The sequence below is a fragment of the Amblyomma maculatum genome, chromosome 6, assembly GCF_055883805.1.
Source record: "Amblyomma maculatum isolate TAMU_Amacu chromosome 6, ASM5588380v1, whole genome shotgun sequence".
Classification (NCBI taxonomy): Eukaryota; Metazoa; Arthropoda; class Arachnida; order Ixodida; family Ixodidae; genus Amblyomma; species Amblyomma maculatum.
The window spans coordinates 37,876,734-37,900,632 of NC_139349.1; the positions used below are offsets into that span (position 1 = coordinate 37,876,734).

At 45.2% G+C, this 23,899-nt stretch overlaps 1 protein-coding gene across 3 annotated transcripts; it reads right to left on the reverse strand.

The window, feature by feature from the left end:
- Positions 1–833: 833 nt before the first annotated feature.
- On the reverse strand, positions 834–17,320 carry LOC146185559 (uncharacterized). 3 transcript variants are annotated; one of them, XR_014708002.1, is made up of 8 exons: positions 14,378–14,563; positions 13,968–14,145; positions 8,818–9,028; positions 7,595–8,585; positions 6,047–6,210; positions 5,866–5,975; positions 2,090–2,236; positions 834–2,031 (listed from the first exon to the last, which is right to left on the reverse strand). XR_014708002.1 is itself a non-coding variant. In XM_084606499.1 (8 exons), the coding sequence occupies exons 4-6, from the start codon at positions 7,740–7,742 to the stop codon at positions 5,955–5,957; spliced, it is 333 nt and encodes a 110-aa protein (XP_084462625.1). In that variant the 5' UTR covers positions 7,743–8,585; positions 8,818–9,028; positions 13,968–14,145; positions 17,110–17,320; the 3' UTR covers positions 834–2,031; positions 2,090–2,236; positions 5,866–5,954. The 3 variants fall into 3 exon arrangements, 1 of the variants encoding a protein (XP_084462625.1); XM_084606499.1 differs by lacking the exon at positions 14,378–14,563 and adding an exon at positions 17,110–17,320; XR_014708003.1 differs by lacking the exons at positions 8,818–9,028; positions 14,378–14,563 and adding an exon at positions 17,110–17,320.
- Between the last annotated feature and the right edge of the window lie 6,579 nt (positions 17,321–23,899).

The window sequence follows — 23,899 nt, forward strand, 5'->3', positions numbered from 1 at the left end:
TACCATCTGATTGAAGATGCGCTATCGCATGTTGTCGCAGTATGCAAGAAGGAGACGACTTGTGAAAACCAAACAAAGTCGCCGTTGACACACTTCGAATGATGAAATCCCGAATCGAATGAAAATGAATGGAACACGTGGTAATCGAACGTTTGCTCTCATCTCCTTGAATTTCTAGGTGGGATCTTCGCATTCTTCATTTCATCGACACTGCCGCACTGAAGTACTCAAAGATGAAATTCGAAGAGCTCTTCTTCGGTATCAACAGCATACCATCTGATTGAAGATGCGCTATCGCATCTTGTCGCAGTATGCAGAGATGGATTCCGCATCTCGTGGCGAGCAAAGTAAAGAAGCTCGAAAACACAAAGAATCAATGCATGATTAGTCAGGTAGAAAAGCCAAAGATCTGCTGCGTCCACGTAATGCCAGTCCAAAAGTATCTGGCGATGTAGCTTCATGTGTCGACTTCAAATATATGAATGCGTTTGTGAATATTTAGCTTCATTCCTTTCAGCAACTTGTTCTTTGGCATAAAACAATACATGGAAGAAGGAGACGACTTGTGAAAGCCAAACAAAGTCGCCGTTGACACACTTCAAATGATGAAATACCGAATCGAATGAAAACAACTCTCACGAAATAGAACACGTGGACGTCGAACGTTTGGTCTCGTCTCCTTAAATTTTCAGTTGGGATTTTGCACTTTCCGTTTCATCGACACTGCCTCAGCAAAGAACTCCAGGATAAAATACGAACAGCTCTTCCCTGGTATCAACAGCATATCATCTGACTGAAGATGCGCTATCGCATGTTTTCGCAGTATGCAGAAAAGGATTCCGCATCTCGTGCCGAGCAAAGTAATGGAGCTCGAAAACACGAAGAATCAATGCATAATCAGTCAGGTAGAAAAGCCAAAGATCTGCTGCGTCCACGTAGTGCCAGTCCAAAGATATCTGGCGATGTAGCTTCATGTGTCGACTTCAAATATATGAATGCGTTTGTGAATATTTAGCTTCATTCCTTTCAGCAACTTGTTCTTTGGCATAAAACAATACATGGAAGAAGGAGACGACTTGTGAAAGCCAAACAAAGTCGCCGTTGACACACTTCAAATGATGAAATACCGAATCGAATGAAAACAACTCTCACGAAATAGAACACGTGGACGTCGAACGTTTGGTCTCGTCTCCTTAAATTTTCAGTTGGGATTTTGCACTTTCCGTTTCATCGACACTGCCTCAGCAAAGAACTCCAGGATAAAATACGAACAGCTCTTCCCTGGTATCAACAGCATATCATCTGACTGAAGATGCGTTATCGCATGCTATCGCAGTATGCAGAAAAGGATTCCGATTTTCGTGCCGAATAAAGGAGCTAGAAAACTCGAAGAATCAGTGCATATTTGGTCAGGTAGAAAAACCAAAGATCTGCTGCGTTCACGCAGTCTTCGGCATTCTCGGAAAGGTCGCTGCGGAAGAATCTTGGATATGTGGTGAGTAGGCGACGCGGGGATAAGATTGAACCTACAGCGTCTGGTAGACCACAAGCTCTGGTGGCCGTTGTGAGTGGCATTTCGTCAAAGACAGGGCTAAGTAGCGGAGCGAACTCAGACAATTAAGACAGAAAGCCTTGCAGGGGGCGGCTAGTCCTATGGACAACAGGTGCTATTATGCCTTCACTCTCTTCTCTCTTTCATCACGGGAAAAAATTCTCTCTGGGAGCTGCACCAATTTGTCATCGTTAAAAATAGCGCAATAACAACTGTTTGGGCATCGTCACTGCACACATGCACATTCGCACAACTCTCTTCTCACGAAGGATCAACAGCGATCCTACTGACACAACACGCTACTGACACAACTAAGTCATGCAATACATGGGGAAATATGCACGATCAATGTAGTTGACAGCGCAGGTGCCTTGAATGCAGGGCAGATCATTTTCCACGCCAAAGGTCGTCATGCCGAAGTCACTCGTGGTGCAAGCCCCAAGAATGTCGGTAGTATGGAGAAGCCACAGTTCGCTGATCTGCAAAATAGAAACGGAGCTGTGACAGTGATAGGTGCAGGAAATTTGATGTGCTTACACTGGCAGCATATGGGAGATCAGCCTTTTAACGACAGCAGCAGAACGTGAATATGTTGCACGAAGAATGGCTATGCCGCCTGGCTCAAGGTGTGGCACCTCGTAGTTGCCCTTGCGGACAGCACTGGCTCTAGTGGAGAAAGGATACCTGGAAAGAAAGCACCCGAGATTGCACGCAGTTTTGAAACATCCAACACATCCAACCAGGTGACTGCAACGAATGGTAAAAGGGGCAGGAATCCAGTTTGTTACCCTCAGCGACCATCGGTTATCCTCTCTTCGCACTACATGTCCTGCCCATGTCCAGTTCTTAATTTCCGCTAGAATGTCGGTAACTTTAGTTATTTCTCTGACCCACTCTGCACGCTTCCTATGTTACCCCTAGCATTTTTCGTTCCATAGCCCTCTGGGTTGTCCTCAACTTAAGTAGAACCCTCTTGGTTATCCTCCACGTTTCAGCCCCATAGGTGAGCTCAGGCAATATGCAACTGTTGTATACTTTCCTCTTTAGCGATACCGGTAAGCTGCTAGTCATAATCTGCGAGTGCTTGCCAAATGCGCTCCATCCCAATCTTATTATCCTTGTTATTTCCCATTCATGGCACGGATCTGCGGTTACTACCTGTCCTAAGTAGACATATTCGTGTACTACTTCCAGTGCTTCGCTTCCTAATCTAAACGGCTGTTCCTTCCCGAGGCTCTTGAACATTACCTTAGCCTTCTGCATGTTGATTTTCAAGCCTACCTTTCTACTTTTCCTGTCTAGGTCATCAATCATTATCTGCAGTTCATCCCCCGAGTTGTTTAGCTCTATTGAAAAGCTATATAATAATACGCTCTGGCTTTTTGATAGACAACTATGCTGAGAACATAGGGTTAAATTATTGCTGCTCTGCCATTAATACTTATTGAAATAAAGCACTGCAACGTAGGTAAAATTTTAAGCGAAAATTTTCTGCATACAAATAAAAACATGCATGTATTTAGTCAGAGACTTTTCAGCTACCTAAAATTAACATATTTGTATAATTCATAACCAAAGTTCGTCAAAACAGCACAGAAAATAAACGCGGCACTCCACCCCTTCGTCGTTGTCAATTCCCAGTGCCCCGAAAACCTTTTGGCACAGCAGAACCAATCGCAGCACTCTTCTTTGCAGTCATCAGACAACAATTTATAAAATTTTGCAAGAAATTTAAAAGGTCGACCAACCATTCTTTTGTTCGATCTTACGTGGAAACACCCTAATAATTTCTCATTGGCACTACAGAAGACGACGCTTGGGGATTGAGCAGCGCTGTAGTAAACGAGCTACTCATAGAACTGCCTAACGTAAATCACTTTGTCTCACAATCAAATGAAGATATCATTAATTACGGCGCCGCCTTAGCAGAGGAGCTAATGTATACAAGACACTCGGATAAGCCGCGACGCACCGGCGACTGCCGCTACGCAGCTGTGAAGAGAAACTTGCTTGTATCGCAGTTACTACTCCTACCCGCATCTCGGTATGGGTCAGCGATCCACAATAAGGGTTAATTTTTTTTACAATCCTTTATCCCCGGGCCTAGATAACAATAAATTTAAGCACGCTTTCTTGACGCTAGCGCAAGGGATCGACGGACAGCTTGCGGGAGGCGTGGCATGAGGAGGCAGTGCTGCCTTCGGACGATGCTTGAGTGTGCTGTTGCCGTGCTGCATTTGCAGAATTTGCAGTATTCATTTGCAGTATGCATTTGCAGTAGTCATTTTAAATGACTACTGCAAATGCAGGCTTCATTCTACCAATCATATATCGTTTGTTGTACCTAACTGGTAACTGTTGACTAACCGAGAACGGCAGCGAGCTGTGCAACAGTAAGCCACGAATCGCGTTTTAAGTTTAGTCTCCTTGGTTATGAGCAACGACGGTGAACCCAGCCGTGCAAAAACGGTATTAACCTAATTAGGTGCGGGAACATTGGCAGGACGGCATGCGGACTTTAGTTGCGCTGGTTTAATTGGAATCCCAAGTGACCACAATCACTACCAAGATTCGATGATCGTCATCGACAAATAATCATCAGTGCAAAGCACAGCTTATTCCAGAGAAAATCCTTTTTTTTTTTCCTTTTCGCGACAGAGACCCACTGCGCTGAAAGCTTATTATGTGAAACTGTAAAGCACCATGTCACCTCGACCACCAATGTTAGCACAAGGGAAAGCCTTGCTGATAGGCACTAGTCGCTTCACGCACTTAAAAGAATGTTTGCTTTCTGACACAAGGAAAATATTTTTTGAACATCGGACGACGTTTATTTTACAACTGAGAAAAATAAGCTCACTATAGAGTCGGAGAGCGTCGAGAAGCCCGCGGCGCCGCACTCCGCAACAGCCGCGTATCTGCTGGTTGACCCCGTCGAATCTGAACATGCGCAAACTTCAGCGTAGAACCGAACTGTAGAAAACAATCGGCACCAGCAGCAGATTGCGCTCTATCTGTCGATCACTAAAGCGTGGGATGGAAAGAAGCAAGTATGCAAAACGCGCGTCCGACCTAGCCGACCGGTAGGCATGCCAAGATTCGCGTCACATCCGCCCTTTCCCCAGTTTCGGCGATGCCATGACCGTGGCGCGTTTTTAACAAGCGTTCGTTTTTGTTTTTGTTTTTATCGACATAATTCACAATAAATTGACGCACATGATTAACAAGACCCCTCCTTTCCAACCACGGATTTTTATGCAATTTGAGAACCGTTTCAGCTTCCCTTTAAGTGCACATCTGCCGTACATATTGATGAATAGGAAATCATGTCAATCAAGGAAGACTGAGGTCTCTCTAACCAGGCTACGCTGTCATATTCCGCCCCTAAATTTCGATATGCACAGATCTGGATTGGCGCTTTCTCCTGTCTGCGCATTCTGCGGGAAACCGGAAACAATAGATCATTTCTTGCTATTTTGCCGCCGTTTTACCATGATGAGAAAACGGTATTTGAAGAAGCCATTACAAGCTGGGTCTTAATTTGAGCAGCCAGATTTTATTATCGGTCGGTGCCATCATGCTTGGGTACAACCACAGGTCTGTTTTTAACGCCATTCAAAACTTATTAATAGAAACAAAACGCCTGCCTTGCTAATTTGCTTTGAATTTTTAATCTGTACATATAAATCTTAGTATTGTCCTACTGCGTGCGTTAGTATTTACCCTTTTTTATTTTGGTTTTTCATATTTACATTTCCTTCTCTATTCCCTAGCAATTATTTCTATTTAATTTTTTGCGATATAGTTATACATCTCAAAATCTAATATCTCTGCACCCCAATTCTTGGCCGATCCCCCTGTGTGAGTATGTGCCATCAAATTAGAGGATAACAACAACAACAACAACCAAACGTCGCTAAGGTCTTCCTTTGAGAAAGCTTTGCAGGAAATAACACAGTTGTACATGGACGCCATGTTCTATCGTCCTAACTTCTTTAGATCCGGTCTGCTTGGGACTAAAATATAAATGTTTTTTTTTTCTCATAAAAATGCCGTTTAGTAATAAAAAGGTAATTCTCGTTTAATTAGAACCACTTATGAGCAGTTTTATAATTTAACAAAAATACCCCTAACTGCATGGTGTATCATATATGATGCACGACAATATTCTGCAAAATTTTTGCAAGCGAATAGTTTTTATAAAAATAAAGGTTGATATAGGCATTTGAATCATGAGTAGAGCACACTAATGTTTTGGGCAGAAAAAGAAAATTCATGCAGTAAGAGGTTGCACTCCTCGCTTGGTATAGAACCTGCGATGGGTTCCAAGCGCCTCTGAAGAATGAAGCTTGCCAGCGCATCAGATGTGAGCACGAACGACAGGCCCAGGTGCCATGTGCAGTCAGAACCGAAGTCCACGCATCTGTAATAGCAAGGGCAGAGCTGTAACCAGAAGGCATAAGCATAAGAAGGCATAAGAACCTGAGGGCTTACTCTAGGAACGTTGAACCGACGGCCTGAAGCACTGTGGAGGTATGTCGAAGCAGGAGAAATATTTTGCACGGTGTGCAACTGGAACGCGTGTGGTATCGAAGTCAGCTGGTCGCACGGTGCACGGGAGCCAAAATCTACGAATGGCGTGATGATAGGAAGAAGACCTGCAGCAAAAAGTAAATGAAACATGAAGTCTTACACATTGTAAAAACATGACAGGTGTACACCTGTCAACGGTAGTGGTGTTGCAGGAGGCGTAATAGCAGCGCGCAGAGATTTGCTGTCGCCGCCATAAAGGGTTGCGAGCGGTCAGCAAGAGCACTTTTCAAAACGTTTTTACAAACCACAGGCTCCACGCAAAGATTTTAAATTTCACTGTTTAAATGTTTTATTTTAAATGTTTTATCCGTTTTATGGTTTTTTACACCATGTTTTATTGACTGTTTATGTCTTCAAGTGTAACTTTTTTCACTTTGTTTTGATCCATGTTCGAATTCAGTTGACTTTTAGCTTTTACCGTTTCTTTTTTTTTTTTTTTTTTTGGGGGGGGGGGGGGGGGGGCTCTTTACACCATGTTCCTTTTACTGTTTTTGTCATCAAGTTTAACTTCTTCATTTTGTTTTCATCTCTTGTTGAAATCAGCACACTTTGATCTTCATCAAACTGTTATGGTTTTATCGCTTTTTGGCTCTTTACCGCCATGTGACGTTGACGGCATTTGATTATCTTTTCCACTGCCTTCCTATATATTGTGCGAGTTTCGATGTCAGTCAGCGCTCTTTCCTCTCCCTTCTTCGCTTCGCCTTCGGGCTTCTTTCGCGCTGTTTTCACTCAAGTCACCAACAAAGACCACCTCTATACATTTCTTGAATTAGAATATCACTACAAGAACCGTTTCGGGGTCCTTCAAGTCCCCTTACGAGCGGATTGCGAAGCAATGGAATATTCCGAACATCGTTCCGTTATAAGCTTATTCTGCGTTTTCCAACTTCCGATGCTATTTAGACGCCTCCGGTGCTATTAAAACATGTATAGTTGCATTATACAGGACGCCATAAACTTGACATCTTGTCCATCCATTTTCCTATTGCGTGATCAGCTGATGGCTCATCGCTATCATTAACTATCACTATTTTATTAACCAATCTGTTGACCTCAAGTGATGAGGATTATAGTTGACCTAAAATCTCCCTGAATTACTTAGCCTTACCTCATTATCATGACTAGTAATGTATGTTGCATTGCTAGAACCTATTGTCATCAATGACCTGTTAATTACTTTGTTATTGATATCGTCATTCTGATCGTCATTATTTCCTGTACTCGTCTTGTCACACACCTTGTCCACGCCAACAATAAGCCAAGAAATAATTTCGCATTAATATTATGCAAGACGTGCAACTGGAGCACCTGAAGACAGCTGGCCGCACGGAACACAGGTCCAAACTACGCGGATGGTGGGGACACAGGAAGACCCGTAGCAAAATATAGAAGCAACCGCGAAAGTCGTACACGGTATAATTTATAAAACATATAACGGATGCAAACCTGTAGGCGGCAGTGATGTCGCAGGAAACCGCACAGGCAATGGCCGATCTCCAGGAACGATACGAATGTGTTTCCTGCTCAGGAGGGTCGTCTGGTAATTCAAGCAAATCTGAAAAAAAGAAAGGCAGCTTGGAACAAAGAAATGCATATCTGGTATACCGTATACTCACCATTGCTGCCATGTAGCACAAGTTGTGGCAACACAAGTCGACAAGGAGCGGCGCACGCCCCAGTCAGAATATAGAAAGATTGCCGCACTGACCTTGGCTGCAGCGGAAACACGATGTGCTGCAGACCGCAGGCAGCGTCCGTTCTTCAGAGTTGCTTGAAGAGGTTGGCGAGATTTTCCGAAAGCTACGTACGGCCACGAACCACATGTCTTACAATTACAGTGCACTTGTGAGCCATTTTTGTTCCTCAAGATGACATGGTGGCTGGGCCGCAACGGCTTTCGGAACGGGTGCTTATTCCGTGACGCAAACGGCAGCGGGCTTGCTTAGGTAAAGCTTCTTGAGCCAGCGAGGAATACGAGGAAATGAAGTCATTAATCCTCGCTGATTCAATACCTACACCTACCCTACCTAATGTCGTCTAAACCAGCGGCCGCCCTGAGTCATATTTCCCGCCGCGCTTTCGTCACGGAAAAAAGACCCGATGGCGACTGTCCGTGAAACCTCTATACAAGTGCCGAGATAATTTCATGTTACAGTTTTGATGCAAACAAAATGAGTAATCCAATGTGAGTAGCTGAGTTAGAGCATGGTTTCACAGACACAAGTCGCCCTCGCCACGAGACTTTGCCCCGCAACTCACCTTCGAAGCCGAAGGCCTGGCTGGAAGATAATTCTGTCCCCGCCGGTCAGGTGTCTCACTGGCTTCTCAAGCGTCCGTGGGGATGCCGAAGATGGCGGCAACGGGCCGAAAATGGGGAGAGTGCATCTGATGGTCCCCTCTCTGGCAATGTGCACCCGTGCTTATGGAACAAAGGAACCTGCAAGGGAAGAATGGGAATCGTGCACACAATCTATGAGTGTCTAGTCGGCTCTAACTTGGTTGCTAGAATGAACAATAGAAGATGCAGGGAGCATAGAAAAAAGTACAAGACGAGAAGCTCAAGATATCGTGTTTCGTAGGTAGGCATGAGGTCCTTGAGTGAAAAACACGCAATTATCAATAAAACGAAGGCTGTTTTAAACAGAGACGTGAAAGCGAACCGCCCGTACAATTGATTTCGAATGCCTAGCTTGACGATGATGCTGTCTGCACTCTTTACTCAGTCAAAAGCGTGATGGCTCCGAGAGGCATCTGGAGGATGGCAAATATGACAGCAACTTTGCGGCACGTGAGGGGTCCGGGTGTCGCAACAGCAGGTCCGGGTGTCGTGTACAGCGCGGCAGTGTCATAGGCTGCGTATCCTTGACAGCAAAGGCGGAGCTGCAACCAGAAGACGCAAGCGAGTAGAATTAGCGAGGAAACCACACTGCAGCTCCGAGAGAACGTATACCAGCAAGGCAGAAAATTAACCTGGTGCACTTAAAGGACCTGTGAAAAGCTCTTTTCGAAACTAGACAACACGCATGAGCAATAGGTATCGCATCAATCCTCTCTGCAACGCAAAAAAATTCAATCTGGCTTTATTAGCAATAGACATATCGGCGATCGAAAATGATGCTTCTCTCTTTCTCCTCCCTTTCCTCTTCCTCTCCCTTCCCCTGCCACAGTGCAAGAAAAGTGACCTAGTTGCGACAGCCCCCACCAAGCTCCGTCAAAGCCTGCTTCACTTGACAGCATCCAGCGAGCGGGCGCACCCACCAAGCCCTTATGGCCATGCTGTGCTGGCAGAGTGGTTAGGATGCTTGACTGCTGTGACCAAGAATGCGGAATCGAATCCCAGCCGAGGCGGCCGCTTTTCGATGGAGGCGAAAAGCAAGGCGCCCGTGTGCAGTGCGATGTCTGTGCACGTTCGCCAGGTGGTCGAAATTTTAAGAGCCATCCACTACGGTCTCTCTCATATCGCTTTGAGACAACCCCGTAAATCAAACAACCAAGCCCCGATGACATCATTTGGTCTTTCTAGACATGATAGGAGAGGAAGTAAAACGGGGAGGCGTTTTTATAATCGCTATACCAAGCGACCACCGGGAACACTTTTCAAAATTATATAAGCTCCACACAAAGCTTTTAAACGATCCACTCCATTACTAACAGACCAGCACTATACCTATATTGAACTACAATTATACTACAAGGACCGTTTTAGGGACATTTTTTTGCAGAATGCAAAAGGGTGTGGTACATAGTTCCGTTATGAGCTTGTTCTACGTTTTCCGAGACCCAATACTATTCCGACGTCATCGCCCCATCGCATGACCGTTTATACTGATTTAAATTCCCAAGAGTTGCGTTATCACTCTTATCTAAGCCTAAAGTATAGCCTGTATCATTTCGCCATGTTAAAAACAATAAACCATCATTTTATCTGTCTCATCATATCACATACCGTTATCACTAACATAAACTGGCACTATTATTAACTATCACTATCTTAGTAACTATCCATACAGGGTGTCCAAGCTAAATTTAGTGAAAGGTTAAAAAATAAAACATTTGAGATAGGCCAGGGAAACCAGTTGCTAGAGCTGGCCTTCTGACGCACCAAAGGCAATTTCTTGTTTCGCAATAAATAATTATTAATGAAGATAATTTTCCTAAATTTCTAACTAGTATTTACTTAAGGCAATAAATGTGATTTGCAAAGTTGCAGGGCACCCTCAGAACATATTCCATTTATTTGTGATAACGAAAGCCTCGCGGTTTATTTTTGTTTTTCTCGACCTGGTAAGGATTGCGCGCGAAACAAAAAAAAAATTATGTGACTGGAGCATTCGCGCGCTACGATTGTGCTGCTCCGAACCATGGTTTAGGCGACCGAACCAACCATCTGCCAAGCGATAAGGCTCAACGACCTCGCAAAGAGCTTTTAGCAGTGGGTCCCGTCCGGGATGTTTCTTGGGCGTATTCAGAAATGAAAAAAAAAAAAATCAGCTGCGACCGCGCCTTCATGGCCCTGTTGCAGCGGCAGGCCGAAATGTCCCCGTAAGATTCTCCGTCCGCATCAGCCAGACGACGCCAGTGACGGTGCATGCTGCAGTGAGCTCACCGCGCTCGCTGCAACCTTCGCCAACATATCCTACCGCCGGAAATCGGCCGTCGAGTCACGGCTGTGGAGTTCGTTTACTCAAACACGACTAGGAAGCACCACAATCACGGCGCGCGAATGCGCTAAACAAGTGATATTTTTGTATTTTGTGGGCTTTCTCTTTTAGAGCTCGAAAAGAACGATACACGTGAGGCTCTCTTTGTCAGAAATAAATGGAACGGGGGCTTCCGAAGGTGATCTCCAACGTTAAAACTCACATTTATTGTCTAAAGTCAATATTGAAAGGTTTAGGAAGTTATCGCCATTATTAATGTTAATAACAAAAAAGAAAGTTGCCTGTAGTGCGCCAGACGGCTGCCAGCTGTATTCGAGTGGATTCCCTTGTCTAGCTCAAATGTTTTATTTTTTAACCCTTGGCCAAAGTTAGTTTGGACAACCTGTATAGTCTAATATTCTCTTATGATTACCATAATGTTGTCCTGAATTGCCGTTGAGGCATGTTATCAGTCATCTGTCTTATTATTATATAATTAAGTATTGCTATCTTACTAGTAACTACTTAATACGATGATTACGATTTTTCTTATTTCCCTGAGAGAAGTGCGCTTCTAAGACAGCTGGCCCAAACTAATCAGTGCCGAGACTGTGCGTCCGCAGTTGTTTTGCTTTCAATGTTACGGTGGTATAAAGTGAGGGGGCTGGAATGCAAAGCGGCGCAGGGAGTCCTGAGGAGTCTGTTTCTGAGCAGTGACTGTACGTTTGATTTCCTCGTTGTAGCAGAAATGTAAGCGTACAAAGTACGCGCGGTGCTGCGAATATGTAGCTCGCTTGCAGAACCTGCGCGTGAGTCGTTCGCACTCGCCCAACACATGCAGTGGCGGAAAAGAAAAAACAACTATCACATCTGATAAAAAGGGCGGTTGTATACATTGACGCTTGGAGTCAAAACCTGGCAAATTAGACAAGATGCTGCTTAGCTGATGCATGAATAACTAACGTCTCTAAAGCCGTATCACATGGCTGGCGCGAAAATTAGCAAGACACGTGTGCTCCCATATGATGTGTTAGCGTTTCATAAAAAAGAACGCTGTTTCTCACTTTTTCATATTTTTATTTCATATTCGTTTTACACGAAAGCTCGTCATCATTAAACATTAGCCTTGCATTCTGAGCAGTTTGGCGCCTTTGAATGCATTTTTGCCTCTGATTATTTGAACTGATCAATTATACAATAAAATTATCTTAACATCACAACCCATCAACTTTTCATTCTGAGCATTTTGACGCCTCTGAACCCCCTTTATTCAGTTTTAATTTCTATTGTGATTTCAATTCTTCAAATAATCAATTTTTAATTAGCGTCATCAAGCAACGGCTTCATTCTGAGCTTCTTGACACCTTTAAACCCCCTTTTATCCAATATTTGATTTTGTTCAATTATTTCAGTTAGGTTCGGTTTTGGCTTTAAAAGAGACGCAGGCTCGGAAAGGAGTCGGAAGTTTCGGCCAAATGGGGTTCATTAAAGTGTGCTGACATCGCAATGCACACGTGCGCCTTGCTTTCGTCTACACCGAAAATCGGCGCCGTGGCCGTGATTCGATCCCGCATCCTTGAGAGCAGCATGTCGGGCGCGGACTAGTACTACACCTAGGCCGAAGGCTTTTAGACCGGGCGAGGTGTACAAGATATCGTGGGAAATTTAAGAGGACACTCATGCTCTGCCGTTGGGGGTATGACGCAATGGCGTTTCGAACACACGAACGTTTTTTTTTATTCACTTATATGTTCTTCAAGTTCCTTTTTAAGTTTTCATACACACACATACACAATGGCTACCAGTATTAATTTCACTATCATTGTGTAATCCTGCATTTATTTATCCCTATTACCACTATACACATCTCTTACCAATATACGCTATATGTCATTATTTACTATTAATTTCATAGCTTATATTCATTTGCAATCCTTAATTGGCACATAGCATACCATCAAGTACAATACACAAACATTAGCTCACACCAATTGAAGGCACTTTCGACACACACTCCGTTCCCTCTTTACATCACTAATGAGCCAAGAAAGACTCGCCTTAAAAGTCTGCGGCAGTACATGAAATAAGGCATGCAAGTCGTGCACAGAGTAAACACATATAAATGCAAGCTCACACTAGTTGGTAAATGCGCAACGTAGGACGTTTTCCGCGTGCCGATTCCAGCAGAAGCTGGCTTTTTTTTACCCGCTGATTGACTTTCTTAACTTCCCTTGAGGGATGAGGTCGCGGTTTATTTCCCCAGTTTCGCAAAACAAAAAAAAAAAAAAAAAAAAGCGAATCGAAGCTGGCCGTTCACCCGCAAGCGGAGGCTGACAGCAAAACAAGATGACGACGCGGGGCTCAAGCTCAATGACCCGCGGGAGGAGGTGGCGGCGGACAGTGCAACAAGATGGCGCCGTGACAGTGCAGACGGACGGCGGCTGCGCGGGTTGTAGGAGAGCAAGATGGCGACGCGGAGCTCAAGCGGCTGCGCATGCTGGAGGAGGGCAAGATGGCGACGCGGGAAAAGCGCGCGCTTTCTCGTTTTCACTTGTGTGATGTCGCTGCTCCCCTTTCCACTCTTCTTGTTAACGCCCTCTTTCAGCGTCTCCACGGTAAACGCAGGGGAAAACGCGAATATCGTGAGCGTTGTCCTCAACGCTACGCCACTGCGAGATTTTTCACGCTAGTGTGACGAGGCGTACCGAGTGCAAGTCTGGCGGCAGCAGGGGTGTCACCAGAGGTAGAAGAATGCGATAAATGGCGGCACACGCTTCTATGCAGTAGCAAGGCGGGAATGCTTCTTGCTCAGGTATGTATAGTAAAACACGGGCAAATTGTAACTCCGCACGACACAGTGACCGTGTCACAAAGGCTTTCGGAACGGGTACTCAGTGCGAGACGGAAACGGCAGTGAGCTCGCCGACGCGATGACTGCAACAGCCCTACCTAGTGTCTCTAAACCAACGGGCGCCCTGATTCCTGTTTACTGCTGCAGCTTCCATCACTGAGAAAAGACCCGATGGCGACTGTCCATGAAACCGCTATACAAGTGCCGAGATAATTTCATGTTACAGTTTTGATGCAAACAAAATGAGTAATCCAATGTGAGTAGCTGAGTTAGAGCATGGTTTCACACACAAGTCGCCCTCGCCACGAGACTTTGCCCCGCAACTCACCTTCGAAGCCGAAGGCCTGGCTGGAGGATAATTCTGTCCCCGCCGGTCAGGTGTCTCACTGGCTTCTCAAGCGTCCGTGGGGATGCCGAAGATGGCGGCAACGAGCCGACAATGGGGAGAGTGCATCTGATGGTCCCCTCCCTGGCAATGTGCACCCGTGCTTATGGAACAAAGGAACCTGTAAGGGAAGAATGGGAATCGTGCACACAATCTATGAGTGTCTAGTCTGCACTAACTTGGTTGCTAGAATGAACAATAGAAGATGCAGGGAGCATAGAAAAAAGGACAAGACGAGGAGCTCAAGATATCGTGTTTCGTAAGTACGCATGAGGTCCTTGAGTGAAAAACACGCAATTATCAATAAAACGAAGGCTGTTTTAAACAGAGACGTGAAAGCGAACCGCCCGTACAATTGATTCCGAATTCCTGGCTTGACGATGATGCTGTCTGCACTCTTTGCTCAGTCAAAAGCGTGATGGCTCCTAGAGGCATCTGGAGGATGGCAAATATGACAGCAGCTTTTCGGCACGTGAGGGGTGCACACAAACAGGAGGTTCCAGTGTCGTGTGCAGTGCGGCAGTGTCATACGCTACGTATCCTTGACAGCAAAGGCGGAGCTCTAACCAGAAGACGAAAACGAGTAGAATTAGCGAGGAGACCACACTGCAGCTCCGAGACAACGTATACCAGCAAGGCAGAAAATTAACCTGGTGCACTTAAAGGACCCGTGAAAAGCTCTTTTCGAAACTAGACAACACGCATGAGCAATAGGTATCGCATCAATCCTCTCTGCAACGCAAAAAATTCAATCTGGCTTCATTAGCACTAAACATATCGGAGATCGAAAATGATGCTTCTCTCCTTCTCCTCCCTTTCCTCTTTCTCTTCCTTCTCCTGCCAGAGTGCGAGAAAAGTGACCGAGTTGCGACGGCCCCCACCAAGCTCCGTCAAAGCCTGCTTCACTTGACAGCATCCAGCGAGCGGGCGCACCCACCAAGCCCTGGTGACCCTGCTGTGCTGGCGGACGCTTGACTGCTGTGACCAAGAGCATTTTGACGCCTCTCAACACCCTTTATTCAGTTTTAATTTCTATAATGAATTCAATTCTTCAATTAATAAAATTTTAATTGGCGTCATCAAGCATTGGCTTCATTCTGAGCGTCTTGACACCTTTAAACCCCCTTTTATCCAATATCTGATTTTGTTTTGGCTTTAAAAGAGACGCAGGCTCTGAGAGGAGTCCAGAAATTTCGACCAACTGGGGTTCATTAAAGTGTGCTGACATCGCAATGCACACGGGCGCCTTGCTTTCGTCTACACCGAAAATCGGCGCCGTGGCCGTGATTCGATCCCGCATCCTTGAGAACAGCATGTCGGGCGCCTTATTAATTGATCTATAACTCACTTAATTAGCATCATCAAGCATTGGTTTTTACGTCTGGGTATATTGGCACCTTTGAACATTTCTTTTAGTCTGTTTTCTTTATTTCATCATTTAATAAATAAATAAATTACAATGATTTCACCAACATGTTATTCCCTATTACACAGCAATCAAGAATCAATCAAAAGAACGACAAATTATCAAGATACAACATTTTTACGCAGTCCCCAATTTCCGACACGCGGAGCCGACTAGTACTACACCTAGGCCGAAGGCTTTTAGACTGGACGAGGAGTACAAGATATCGTTGGAAATTTAAGAGGACACTCATGCTCTGCCGTTCGGGATATGACGCAATGGCGTTTCGAACACACAAACGTTTTTTTTTTTTTTATTCACGTTTATCTTCTTCAAATTCCTTTTAAGTTTTCATACACACGCATACACAATGGCTACCAGTATTAATTTCACTATCATTGTCTAATCCTGTATTTAATTATCCCTGTTATCACTATATACATCTCTTATCAATATACGCTATGTCATTATTTACTATTAATTTCACAGCTTATATCCATTTGCAATCCTTAATTGGCACATAGCATACCATCAAGTACAATGCACAAACATTAGCTCACACCAATTGAAGGCACTTTTGACACACACTCCCTTCCCTCTTTACACCACTAATGAGCCAAGAAAGACTCGCCTTAAAAGTCTTCGGCAGTGCATGAAATAAGGCATGCAAGTCGTGCACAGAGCAAACACATATAAATGCAAGCTCACACTAGTTGGTAAACGCGCAACGTAGGACGTCTTCCGCGTGCCGATTCCAGCAGAAGCTGGCTTTTTTTTACCCGCTGATTGCCTTTCTTAACTTCCGGTGAAGGATGAGGTCGCGGTTTATTTCCCCAGTTTCGCAAAACAAAAAAAAAACAAAAAGCGAATCGAAGCTGGCCGTTCACCCGCAAGCGGAGGCTGACAGCAAAGCAAGATGACGACGCGTGGCTCAAGCTCAATGACCCGCGGGTGGAGGTGGCGGCGGACAGTGCAACAAGATGGCGCCGTGACAGTGCAGTCGACGGCTGCGCGAGCTGTAGGAGAGCAAGATGGCGACGCGGAGCTCAAGCGGCTGCGCAGGCTGGAGGAGGGCAAGATGGCGACTCGGGAAAAGCGCGGGCTTTCTCGTTTTCACTTGTGGGATGTGGCTGCCCCCTTTTCCACTCTGCTTGTCCTCCACGTCCTCTTTCAGCGTCTCCTCTTTGCATTACACGGTAAACGCAGGGGAAAACGCGAATATCGTGAGCGTCGTCGTCAACGCTACGCCACTGCGAGAATTTTCACGCTAGTTTGACGAGGCCTAGCGAGTGCAAATCTGGCGGCGGCAGGGGTCTCACAAGAGGCAGAAGAATGCGATAAATGGCGGCACACGCTTCTATGCAGTAGCGAGGCGGGAATGCTTCTTGCTCAGCAACGTCTAGTAAAACACAGGCGAATTGTTCCTCCGCACGACGCAGTGGCCGCGTCACAAATGCTTTCGGAACGGGTACTCAGTGCGAGACGGAAACTGTCGTACCGCTATCATTTCTGGAGACAGCGACGAAATACAAGGCAAGACGCGGCAAACTACTATACAAGCACTGAGCTAATTTCATGTTACAGTTTTGATGGCAGAAATGCCATTAATCCAATGTAAGCAGTTAATAAAGCTTCACAGACACAAGCATAACTCGCCGCGAGGCCTAACTCCGCACTCACCTTGAAGCCCAGGGCAAAGCTCGACGATATCCCAGTTGCTCGGTCGACCAGGAGTATAACTGCCTCTACAGCCTCCCGTGGCGACGAACGAAGACGACGGCAATCAGCCGCCAGCGTCCAGACATCCTCAAAGAGCACAGTGGTCAATAACGCTCAAATGAATCTGGCACGTCACGCAACGCCAGCGACGAAGACGGTATGGCCGCTCGTGAGCGAGTCCTCCAATAAACCCGGGAGGCGCGCATGCGTAGTCACTGATAAAACATTCTAGAACATTCTTTTTCGCTGTGATTGGTTCATTTCTTGGGGCTGCTAACACTTCCGCATCCGCTCGACTGTGCGCTTGTTTGGACACGTGCACACGCTGAAGCCATGACGAAGCACTTCGGCGCCGCTCTCCGAGCTGTCTGACGTTTTCTTTTTGTTTTGTGTCCGTCTGGGTCTGGCTGAAGCGATGTTAAGATGTCTTGAATTTCTTGAACAGAGGAGATTTCAGCGTGCGTGCCGTTCAGGCCCGCTTGCAGGCATTTGCTTGGTCGACGCGTTTTCGCTACCGTCATCTGTACTTGAGGGGGAGCCGAGTGAAAGCTTTTCGCCCCGCTCTTTCTTGTTAACGAATGATTCCATACCAAACGTACCAGATTTTGCGCTCGACCGCTTCGGACATTGTTGCAAAATATTCCTGGATCTTTATCGGACCGGCTATAGTAATTATCCTCAATAACTTTGGCGCAAAAGTATTCCGGGTCATGCAGTAACCCTTCGAATTTCTCAGCGGAGTGCAAGAATTGGTCTTAGTAGAACATTTACAAAAATCAATTGCGTTGTTCCTTTTGAGAAGTTTGTAGAGTTAAAAAATGTGTATTGCGATTTTCAATTGCACAGCAAACACATTTGTAGCGCAGTTTGTGTCCTTTTTATTTATTATTTTATCAAGAAATACGGTTTCAGCGGCTTTTTAATACTTTCGGGACATTGGCGAGCATGTTCCGCGCTTTCTTGTAATTAAGCTAATATCATGTAATGCCTGGTATATTGTTTGCTATTGTATGTGTGATAAGTTTTTGTATTTGTAGAAGAGCGCCACGCTATCTACCTGGTCTTGTCAAGGAAAAGATTCATACTTAAATACATGCTGCAGCATCTGTCCGACCTGCATAGGGACAGAGGCCTCGTCAGGCACCAATTGCATTTAGCTTCTGTTCCTGCATCAGGCATTGCATTTGTCTGCTGTCAAGAAGCGAAATGAATAAATGAGCGGACATGGGAGCAGCCATCGCGGCACCATGGCTAACGCAACTCTGCTGTATGTTCCGGAGGTTCTGGTGGCCCTCGTAACGTCCTTCATGCTGGCCTCACCGTGCTGCATGCGACAAGCCCTGTTTTTGCTCCGTCTACGGAAAAAGAAGAACCTTCCGCTGCTTACGCATTGTTGGAATGTACGCTTCACCACATCTGTTCATCGGATCTTGGACTGCAGCGTATCCCGACCGCACTTTCAGTGGAAATGGGAGCAGGCACTGCACCATGGCTAACGCAACACTGCTGTACGTTCCGCAGGTTAGTAGAAGTTATTCCCTTCACGTCAAGAAATCAGACAATGGGTTCCTATTACTGCTCCCATGTAAACAAATGCTGTTCATCACTTTCGGTGAATGTGTTGCCGTGGCGCGTGTACTGCTTCTTTGTTCCGGCGATATTTAAAGCAAGCCCGGCCCGCCCAAGCTGCACTCCGACAGTTTAAAGACGAATGACGAGACAGATACCAATCTCGAAGGGTCCATGTTAGCTATACTTAACAGCGACTGGACCGTGGAATGAAGTAAAAGCCAAAGCCTACTGTGCGCCGAAGTTAAAATCGTGAAAGGCAATCAAGCATCACTGGAACGAAAAATATTAGATATATTTAATCGCCTAGAAGTTCTCGAATCGAAAACTAATATTCTTAATACTATAGAACCTGAGCTGGTTTCAGTTCAGGACGCAGCTAACCTTCTGACATCGCACCATGCAGCACTGCAGTCTCATTTGGATAGTCTGGAAGACCATTCGCGAAGAAATAATATGATCATGTGTGGCATTTCTGATGCACGCGAATCATGGAATGAGACAGAAGAGTAAATTCGCTGCGTTGTCAGACCTATTAGGCGGAGATAATGAACGTGCCCATCGTCTTGACACTTTTTCATCGTCGAAGTGTCGCCCTATTATCAAAATTTCTACCTTCAAAGATAAGATGAAGGTATTGGACCTCCGTTCAAGGCGAACCTTTCCGTTTCAGAGGTTTTTCCCCAGCCACCAATTTAGCACGCAAGAAATTAACGGAATTCGCGAAGAGCTCACCGCAGCCACCAAAATACCGCCTGCGACAAACAAGTTGGTCGTTAATAACAGTGCTACGCCTTTCCTCCAGGTTATGATAGCATTGAAGAACTGCAAGCGCAATATTTTGTCAAAAGAGCACGGAATCGCCCTCTCCTGCAGGCTGAAAACAAGTCTTGTGAGCGAAGGGAGCCTATAGATTGATATGAGGGGAAGTGGGCTACCTTTATCACCTTCACACATATTCGTTCTGTTGACAAATGCTATAAGCATTCTTAATAAACGCGAATCATTTTGTACTACTGTCGACACGTGCGAGGCTGTATTATCGCAGTAACCGAAACACCCCCCGCAACAACAAAAAAAAAAAAAAAAAGGAGGGGGGGGGGGACAGCAATTTGACTCCTTTTTGACACTTCGTGACTGATTTGCATAAAAGGAGCCATAAAAGGAATAAGTGGCTGCAACCCCCTTATCTGCGGGACTGTTACACCCCCTCCCCCCATGTGGCCCGAACGCAGTTACGGCCAAATACGGCAGCTAAAGCATAATCGGCAAGAAAAGCCATTCGAAGGCGTTTATAAGAAGTCAAACGAAAAAACTCACTCCATATATGGCATACTTCTAACAAAACAACGTATTTATCTGATTCTTAGCCTCACTTTTGCCATGAAAATTGACTCATCGAATTTTCATTACGCCTGTTACGATTCAGTACAAACCGAAATCACGTAATAACGGCCGCTCGTTAGGGGCGTGTTGAAATTAAGTGATAACGCTAATCGTTGTACGTTCCCGCATATCCGTTGCTGTAGCCTTAGCAGCATAAACAAAGTCTTTAAATAACTGGAGCCGAAGTATTTGCTTCGGTTCCAATTACTTAAAACCTTCGTTCATTCGTTCGGTTCGGTAAAATATACTAATCAATGATTTTCCGCTTTTTCGCGCGATCCGCGTGAATGCTCGTATTCTGTATAATGTCATGCGCGTCATTACAAAAACGGTAAACAAAAATTTGTTGACTACTAATTTAACGTGCGCTAATAACGCACATCACACGAGCTTTATTGCATGCCTACTTTGCTGAATATATGGCTGCTGCGGCCTTCGTCGAACCCGCGGCCTTGAAATCGGTAGCCGAATGCCAAATAAAGCGTATGAGGTGCAGACTAGGAAGAATGTAGAGTGTTCAAAAATCCATTTCTGCGTGCGTTGCATCCGCATGCACTTGGATGTTTTTCTAACGGCATAAAATGTTTTAACACGTACTTCAGGAACCATAGCTTTATTCTTTCATAACTATTAATTTAAGATGGCTACTATTCGTTCTTTATTGCATACAATTACTCATTTACAGTGCACTTAAAGCATCACAGATAGTGTCGTGCTAGGTATGAAGCAGTAGAAGCAGCGTACACAAATGATCTAATAACGTTGGCGTACACAGCTACACAAGAAATAAGGAAGCATCATGCCTAAACAATTTAAATAAGCTTTCGAGAATAGAAATCGAGCATTTTTTTTTCTACCAGTGAATGCAAATTAAGGAATAAACTTTCCATAAGAAAGCAAAGAAGACGCTTAATCAAGCAAATCTATTTCAGAAAGCTTAATATTGCTAAGAAGCCACAGCTAAGAGAAAAAAAGGCAGCTCATGCCTTCCCACAGCACACGCACAGACGGAGCCAACCGGCCCGCGAGAAACAGGGTGGCTGGCGCGCTCACGGGTGGCGTGCGCAAAAGAGTAATAAAGATAAGAGCATGAAACCATACCATGGTGGCGAAGAAGCGGGCGAGGGGGATGAAGAATGGGGCAGCTGAGTCGTATGAGGATGATTCGCATTGCTAGCTTCCCTTTCTTTCTCGCGAAAGGCGGGAAACCGTTCTGTCGGTGGCGTGTTAGGTTGCTCGTTGGCATATCTCGTCGGACTCTCGCACCGGAGCCGTCGTTGGCGTCGTCTACTTTACATGAAATTGGACGTGACGGAGAAAAACAAGATGGATGCTATATACCTAACAATGCGTCCACCGAAAGGCTGCTGGGATTAGGGGTGCACAACACCGAGGCACCTGGTGATGCAACTAGGAAGGCTTTCGAAAACAAAAACGAGAAGGTACATATTGGAGAAGATCGGTATTGGGGTTGAGGCTCCAGCCGGGGACATGAAAGTTCAGGTGAGGCGGGAAATGCACAAAGGGTTGTACATAAAGCATTTGCCCAAGAATATGCATCCGGTAGCAAATTGTATCTCTACCTGAAACTCCTGCTATTATCCTTTACGCCGACGATACAAGTGTTTTTTTTTTTTTTTTTTTTTTCAGCAGCAAACTTTGACTTCTTAGTTCCGCATCTAAATTTATGGCTTGAGAATTTATCTGATTGGCATGTTGCAAATGAGCTAGCATTAAATGTTGGCAAAACAAAGTACACTGTGTTTACTCCAGGTAACAGGGCTCTTCATATTAGTAATGAAGTGATATTTCAGTCGCGACCACTAGAGCGGGTTTCAGAAATCAAATTTTTAGGCGTTCAGTTTCAGGAAAACCTGAGTTGGTCTTCTCATCGCTTCATTAAGCGCAGCGTTGCACAATGCATTGGTATGCTCAATCGGTTCCGTTTACTGTTGCCTCGTTATCTGCGGCATCAGCTCTATTTCAGCACTGTTCATTCGCGGCTACATTACTGCCTGCTTGTATGGGGCAACACTTCGAGGACAAATATGGAAAGCCTCTATTTATTACAGCAAAAATGTGTCCGCTTTATTTAAAATCTATCACGACGTGACTCGGCATCACTACATTTTAGCCCAAATCGAATTCTGGACATTGAATCATTATTTAAGCTGCGATTGTCAGAGGTTGCTTTTTTTTTTTTTTTCAGATTTTAAAAGAAATCCAGTACTTTTCATCTTCAAATATACAAAATATGAGCCACATTACGAATTTAGGAAAGCCTTTTTTATCAAGAACAACTGCCGGACGAATTATGGTAGACAATTATTCAGTTGGCAAATTCCTAACCTTCTGAACCCCTGTCCTGACCTGATTGATCTAATGAAAACCTGTTCCTCTCTGCAGCTGCTTTCCAAAAACCGGCAAAGATTTTCTTCTTTAGTCATTTTCTTGAGTGATTTCCGCGTGAATGAGTTGAAACCAGCTTTTGTATGTAAGCAATGCAATGTTCGCATATTATACGTTATTTGGAAGATCAAGCTCCCCTGGAATGCCTTTCTTTTCGCTCTGTCAAGTTAACGTACCCGTTTTTATCATTTTATCTGAAACAAAGGTGGTTTTCTTTTTTTTTTTTTTGTCAAGTAAACCTATTCGTGGGTATTGTTTGTTTTGTAACAAAGGTGTTTTTTTTTTCTCTCTCTCTCTATGTATACATTGCAATATGAAATCCCTTGCTGTGTTCCAAATTTTCTGTATTCTTGCTGTGTTCCAAATTCTGTCTGTATGAATGCAGGGTGTCTACGGCCCAGTCAGGTGACCAAGCGTGTCACCTTTAGCCCTCTTCACCCAAACAAATCTGTCTAAATCAAAAAATAAACTCAACTCATGAAGGTCGCAGGAAGGCAAGAGCCAGAGCACTGCAAGCTAAGTTTGGGAACGACAAAGGGGCCGTCTATGTAGACGTTGCAGATTGTAAGGACAAGAACGCATTTGCAGTTGTGGTAGTGGAAGGACGAGAACGATCAGTGCCCTCTGGATCAGTTAGAACCCGCTCCTCAGAAACTGCAGAGGAGACAGCTAGAGCATTAGCTATATCTCACACTAACGCTGGCCTGATATTCAGCGACTCAAAAACAACCATTCGAAATTTGGAGAGGGGCAGAATATCTGGTACAACGGCACAACTTCTTAATCGGGCCATATGGGACGAGAGCTTAGAGAGGTGGCTGTACCAGAATGTCTGGTACAGCGGGACAACTTCTTAATCAGGCCAAGGGGCGAGAGATTAGGGAGGTGGAAATAGCATGGGGTGCCGGCGCACTCTGGGAACCCTTGGAATGAGGCGGCTCGCACAAATTCTCCAGGTTTCGTCAGCCGAGCAGGTGAGCCGGCGGTTCCGGGGAGGTCTATGAGAGATGGGCTGGTATCATTTCACGATATCACAAATCACTATAAACTCGAGCGAAGGATTTATCCGCCCCCGGACAAGCAATTGGTCAAGGCACAAGAATGCGTCTGGCGAAAATTGCCGCTCTTTCCTCAATCTCTATATATTGAACAAAATATACCCGGAAGAAATTAAGCCGGAGTGTAGATGATGGCTGGAGCTGGCCACATATATGACCATATCCTATGGGAATGCAGAATAGCGCCGCCGCCACCGGATATTATGCGGAATCCTTCTTTCGAGCAGTGGGAGGCCGTGTTGCCCAGCTCAAACCCGGTCGTCCAGACCAGGACCGTGGAGTGGGCCACCCAGGTCGCCGTCAGCCATAGTTTAATGGCCATCCAGCAC

Bases quoted from the DNA above. Each gene is read 5' to 3' on its own strand.
- LOC146185559 (XM_084606499.1), bottom strand. From the start codon at position 7,742: ATGCATTTCTTTGTTCCAAGCTGCCTTTCTTTTTTTCAGATTTGCTTG. The intron at 6,211-7,594 runs GTTTGCATCCGT...TTTTTGCTGCAG, and splicing joins GACATCACTGCCGCCTACAG to GTCTTCTTCCTATCATCACG. The intron at 5,976-6,046 runs GTAAGCCCTCAG...TTGCTATTACAG, and splicing joins GTCGGTTCAACGTTCCTAGA to ATGCGTGGACTTCGGTTCTG.